Below are 6,923 nucleotides of genomic sequence, written 5' to 3'. Positions count from 1 at the left end.
ATATCAATATATTGCATAATACAATTATGACGTATATCCTGTACATGATATACAATATTTATATAATAATATACTAATTATTAATTATAAATAATAATAAAATAGTATATATATATATATATATATATATAATATATAATTACATAGTTATATTAATTATATACCTAGCAAATTATATTAGGTTATTAGCAGAAATTCGTTTCAAATCTTATATGTTCAAGACGCAATATTTTACTTAAAGAGTAACTTAATTTATTGAAGCATAATATATCTCTAGCTTTGTTCAATGACTTTGGCCCATATTTCGGGTAACTACATGTCCTTGCTAAAAAAACGAAAGTTTATCGGCAAATAATTAATCGAGGTGAATTTTGAGAAACAAACTTTCTAATTATCTTTTAAAGTTTTACACATTATTTATGCTCTCAATTGTCTTCTTTTAGTTACTATATTTTTGATGATTACATTTCTTTTTATAACCAAAATATCAAACGGTCTGAACGGAAAATTCAACGTAGGTAGTAAATGACCCACGCGACATGGAATGTATTAATTGAGATTCATAATACAGCCTCCAATGATTTATACTTAATAATACAGACATTCTTAACTTAAAATGGAGAGTCTAACCGCAGGTAATATTATTCAACTGACAATCGCAAAAATCTAAGAACACTTATAAAATAATTCATTTTTACAAACTACAATTTGTCTTGCAACAGTTAAGAGAAAACCGCAGGAAGAAGAATCGCCGTTGGAATTTTGAAATTATAAAAATTTAAGAACGATCGGTGGATAAAATAATTTTATCGAATTACGAGTATAATTGTTTGTCGTGTAACAGTTAGGAGAAAATCGCGGAGAGAAGAATCGCTGTTGGAATTTTGATATAATGTAACACTTTCACAAAGTAATGCTTTTCTCGGTCACGTCTGCGTGCGTATGCGTGCATGCGTATATTACAATCATTAGTGCAAGGACCAGTTTCTCTGCAAACCTTCTAATCAAGTATATTGTTGCTAAACTTCACGAGTCTGTCGATACTCATTTCTTGCAGGATATGGTAAGGATATATTAAGAATTTATTTAAAAATACGATAAACGCAGTGACGCAACGTTTTAATATTTTAGCTACACCAGTTTCTATTTATTATCGTATTATTAGTTTATTATATATGTGGAAAAAGTTATACAGAATGAGAATTTAAACATGGTGAAAGGTAATATATACTGAGAAAATAGAAAGAGAGAGTTAAAGAATTGAAAAAGAAAGTAGTGATAAGAATGAAGATGTGGGACAATGGAGAATTAGATAAAAAGAATCATCATATCAATTTTTTCAAAAAGCATTTTAAAGTTTAAAAAGTCTACTTTAAACAATTTTTATATTAAATTTTGTCCAATGATACATGTTTCATCAAATCATCATTGCAGCACTTCAAAATGAGACTGAACTATTACAAAAGATATCAATTTTCAATTTTATGTAATTTAAAAGCAAAATGTTGTGGAAATAATTCGAACGCAAATTTAAAATCATATTTTTAAAAATAAAAAAGAATTGTATGTTAAATAATATTGATATATTAATTGCTGGATTTTAAATTAGCTAATTATTAGGAATAGGTGGTTATATATAAATTTTAAAATAAACTAAATCTCATTTTAGCAAGTATAAACTGAAGGAAATAAATATTTTATTCTATTTTATTATTCGTTTAAGTCTACCATATCGTGCTATTGTCTTGTTGTCACGAATGGAACGTAATTTTTATTAATATAATATTGCGTTTTTATTGTTGGAGGTATGCGTTTTCTTTGCCTTTTCCATTTCGCAATCTTGAAAGCTCAGTTGAGCAGGTACATGTCTAAATAGAATTTACGCTCGATTATTTCATGAGCACACAGGAGTGTTTTCATCCGCGAATCTGTATGGGCAGCGCCAATCTCCTCCCACACTTCGACATTCTACTCGATATAACGGAAAGTTCAAGCAACTTTTGAGCAACTTTCAAGTAGATTTGTATTAAATTCTTTCAATAATCTGAAATCTGAACACTTCGGAATATCTCTATTAATTAATTAATTTTTTTTGTGTAACATTTATTATGCTTAAGAATTTAATTAACTGTATCTAAAGTTGTTTAATTTGTTTTAATTTAAATACTAGCTGTTTATATATTATTTTTGTTGAAAATTTATTAGATTTTCTATTGAATAATTAAGAAACATTTTTTAGTTTTTGATAAAAAATATTTCATGTGCCAAACACGAAGAGTACATTGTATTCATCTTTCAAATACTTTAAATTGTTCTTTAGAGGCAAATAATTTCTTATGCAAAGAAATTGCATATTTCCGGTGGAATTCTCAGTTATGTATACATTAAGGAAGAAATATGCGGGAACAGGCTCGTGCGAAGGACGAAATCAATCTGGTGATAACAGATCATACAGAGAGTGATCGATACAGTGGGCGATCTACTTAGTTCCAGTCATCGTTAGATAATTCAATGTTTCAAGGATAACGGTCCATGGAAAAGCGGCTCGCCTCGACGTAAACGTATCATCTACATATCCCGTTTCTCACCACTACCGGTCTAGTTTCGAGCCTGTTTATTTCTTATGGAGAAAATAGAAGGTTCGAAGTGCAAAGTAGGTCGGACGTCGCTACCAGATCGTGTTTCGGTTGGGACAGGTGAGTCTCCCCTATTTCCGGTGTACCCTACCACGTACATACAATTCGAATTCTTTTGACTCTCTGACTCACTCTGGGAGTGCATTAATGTAGCTTACACCATTTAATTTTAGCGAACTTTCAACTTCAAATTTTGATGTTCTAAAACAGATATATGATTGCCATTTAATAGAATTTCAGTTTCTAATTCTTTGATGCACATTTTGTATTACTGAAGACATCCTAGGTGGTGCATGAAATATCATATAATTTAATGTAAAGTAACACATTTATTTTTAACAAATTGACACAAAACTGATATAAAATTAACGCAATTAAACGCACAGAACTGACATTGAGTTACCAAAGTCGGAAGATTGAATAATTAAATGTATAACATTTAATGCGCCAGCCTGAAGCTTCAAATTCAGACGCAGCGAATTTCAAAATTTCTTCAATTTACTTGATTTATATGTTTTTCGGAAAATTTTTTATAATCGCATAGTTTAATCAAAGTACGAGATCGCGTGAACACATTTATCATCATACGTTTTTTCTCACATTCTCACATGCGAGAGTTAACGACTGACAGTCCGTTTGCGTCATAGCAAAATGTATAATTATATTAAATAGAATGTGTGCAAAGCACTTTTAATCCATGACATTTGTTACTGCGATGAAAAAATTATGACGAATTAACGCGACTGTTAAACGGCAACAAAACGCGCAGCACGAAGTAGAACGGGATAGTGTATCCCAAGACTTTTACTTGTTGGCATTTAAAGATAAGGTGTTCTTGCTTCCGAGAGAGTATTCACGAGTGAATATGTTCCACGGTGTCAGAAAAGAAAACAAATCCTGATAAGAAGTGTTTTCGACTTTAGCTATTTTGCGAACCGGGAGAATGTGCGAAAAGCGACACGAGCAACAATTATGGCAAGACTCTTTAACTATACGGATATATCGGGTGACCTCGAGACATCAGAAAACCAGCGAGGACGAGAACCGAGAGTGGGCGGTGCCTGTTTTTGCTCGCTTATACTCCTTTCCTTGCTCGCCAGGGACAAGGCGGATAAAACGCAAATCTATCGAAGAAATCCTTTACTTTCCTACTTTTAGAATTCTGCATTCGGAAATTTTAATAGAGGACGTTCTCACAAATCGAACGAAATAAGTGGATATTCTCTGCCTTCAGTCACTGTCAATCTTGTGGCTATTAAAGTCTTATTGTTGATAATTATTCTCGGGAATTATTGCGAATTATTGAACGAATATTCGTTTGCAATTATTCTTAATTCCGCACATTCGAGACTTTTTTACTAGTATGCATGACTCCCAGATAAAGTAAAATCTAAATAAATATTTAGAGAGACTTATTCTGATGTATCTTTGGAAGAGTCTTGGGAATTGGGAGTATTGCACTCGGGAATGCACTCTCCTGAGTAAGACGTCGGGGAGACGCAGAGAGGATGCACACTTAGGTCTGTTTTGCATTTTGCAAGAGATCGATCGCAAGCGATAGGTTTTTAGCGAGGAAAGATCCTCTTTGTGAGACAGGCATCTTTTTTTTCTTGCGTGAGACGCTTCGATTATATCTAAATTGTGCAACCGTCTTTTTACTTGTTTGCAGAAAAAAGATAAAGAGAAAAATAGAAAATATAATTCGAAAGTGGCGTAATTATTACTGTAATAAGGTTTAAGTAATTAATTAAAAATAATAAAAAAATTGAAAAATGCCTCTAGCGCGCGTATTTAGATAACAAAACTTAAGCATTTTTGTTTAATTAATTTTCGAAGTTTAAAAATTGAAGCTTAATTAATAAAATAATTATAAAATAAGATATAGCTCATGTTTCAAGTAAACGATAAATTTTAGAGATGACTTATATCACGTTTTCACAGTGGAAATAGATTTCTTCAATCTTAACTATCGCATATGACTTCTAGAGAAATAAATCAATAGTCTATATTTATCGTTACGTAAGTTAGAGATGAGTTTTAAATCCTTTTAACATTAAATCCTTTTAACAAAAATATATTGCGATATAAACTTTCGACATCATATGAATCGCGTGATCGTAGAGATTTTGTAACAGAATCAGACCACGAGCGATTTTATTAAGCGAAATTTTATTAATCTTATAAGAGAGAAAAATATAATTATTTTTTTCCTACATGTACACTATTTCATTATAATTTATATTACCTTAGTGTATAATCTTAATTAAAGTTATAAAGATTAATATTTAAATTAACTCTAAAACACACACCTTTTGAAAAATTTTGAAAATACGCATCATAGATCTAAAAAATCCACTGTAATTTTAATAGGCTTTGGTTTAGATTAATAATTGTACACTTTTTTTTGTTTTGAAACTGAGATTTAGGAATATACTTGTATAGGTTGTTAATACTAAACAAACTTATATTATTAAATTATACAATAAAACTCTCTCTTTTCTTTTCTTCGTGTACCGAGCAAGTGATTGGGTCTGGGAGATCTATGTATATATTCTAGGATTAAAGTGAGATAGTATATGGAAGAAGTCCTTGGGAAGAACACTTTTCCCAGGAGATAAGATATCTTTCTATCTCGTGGGATTTTGTCAAAATCTTTCTATCTCGTGGCCAAACTCTAGAATCTCTACATGGCTCTAACTTTAATCTAGTCCTTGTCTTTGTCTTCAATTTACACCACTTTTCAAAATTATGAAATCTAATACAAATATCGTGACATATACATGCCTTGCGCATACACGAGGCTTGCCACGAGGGGCAGGATGATCCCGTACATCAACATTATTCTCCTCAAATTGGCGGGACGACGGCGTGATCACATTGACGATCCAGCAAACCACGAACCACCTTAACACTCGAATATCCGCGAGATCCACTCACAAGGGGTCTCTTGAAAGCACTCGCGCACTATGAACTTTCACGAGAAATTTATTTCTTCCCTCGTCTCCGATAAAGCCAATGAAGTTGATGAAGCCGAAATGTTCTGGGTAGAACAATCTGAACAATCTAAGAATGTTGTGTTTCACCAGAGTTTAAAAGCCTCTCGCTCTTTAGACTCTTCAAGATTTTATACCTTCCTGATCTTTTATTAAAGCGCTTAACGATTCTACAGTTAATTCCTTTGCACTATGATATTTCTAGTTAACAGTTCCGTGCTAATTCTTTGATTATCTACGCACTCGTCACCAACTCCTCGATCATAACCGAATATATTACTTAATCCAAGATCATTTGAATGGTTAAACTTCGAACTAACTGCGACATGGTCGAGCGATTGTTCTTTCTTCAGGATTCTCCATGATGCGTTCTGATCCCTCGTCTTTGTCAGCTCGCATTCGCAAGATTATATCCTCGGATCTGATGACATTCGATTAACGCGAACATATGTGAACGAAAAATTCACGATTACAACTTGACAACAACAATGAAATTAACTTGACGGCATTTTACCCGCAGTTTTGCTCGCCGTGCAACAAGTCGGGATAACTGACGATGATCCGTTCCCTTCACCGGTCGACCATCGAGTGCTCCGGGCCTCAGGCCTGCTTTGCTCTCTCGACGATGAAAGTTTTGCGCCGAGTAGAGACCAGCCGAGTCGGAGCAGCAACTACATTCAGCTAACGTACATTATGCTGCTACGTTTTCATGTAGCGTAACATCAGCTTTAACTAGTTTGTTAGACCTTTGTTTGTATATATGTATCTTTAGCCGCCATAGTTTTGTTGCTCATTAAATGCCACGAGAAGAATAGTGAATATTTTTAAGAAGGAGAAATTAATTTTAAATAAATACCAGTGATTTTTTTGAAAAAGTACAAGTTAATTTTTATATAAAAAAAAGACACTGAAATAATTTTATTTTTATAACCATTGCAAATACAGAAATAATTAATTTTTATAATTTTAATAAGCACACAGGAAGAACAAGTTCATTCTAGTGATCAATTTGGACCTTCTACATAATTATTTTAATAATTCAACAAAATTATTTTTCGATCTGTATCTAACTAAATTTTAGAACAAGACCGAAACGTCTATATTATTATTTTTTACGGACAGTTGAGAAAATTTTTTATTATTAACAGAATTAACTGAATTATATTCAATTTCAGCTTATATTGGCAATTTTAATTTTTATTTTTTTCATTAGAGCTTATATTTCTATTTTTGATATTGTAAATTTTTAGATATTTTAAATTGTTCTTTCTATGCATGTAAGATTAAAATTTAA

At 31.9% G+C, this 6,923-nt stretch overlaps 1 protein-coding gene across 1 annotated transcript in view; it reads right to left on the bottom strand.

Annotated features, from left to right (window-relative positions):
• LOC105621379 (sushi, von Willebrand factor type A, EGF and pentraxin domain-containing protein 1) overlaps positions 1-5,475 on the bottom strand; it is a 35,698-nt gene extending 30,223 nt beyond the window's left edge. Inside the window, exon 1 of the mRNA XM_012202846.1 lies at positions 5,421-5,475. Within this exon, the coding sequence (XP_012058236.1) occupies positions 5,421-5,475 (55 nt within the window). The remainder of the gene's footprint in view (positions 1-5,420) is intronic.
• Between the last annotated feature and the right edge of the window lie 1,448 nt (positions 5,476-6,923).

This window comes from Atta cephalotes, assembly GCF_000143395.1.
Source record: "Atta cephalotes unplaced genomic scaffold scaffold00033, whole genome shotgun sequence".
NCBI lineage: Eukaryota > Metazoa > Arthropoda > Insecta > Hymenoptera > Formicidae > Atta > Atta cephalotes.
This window is presented reverse-complemented; position numbering and strand designations above follow the sequence as displayed.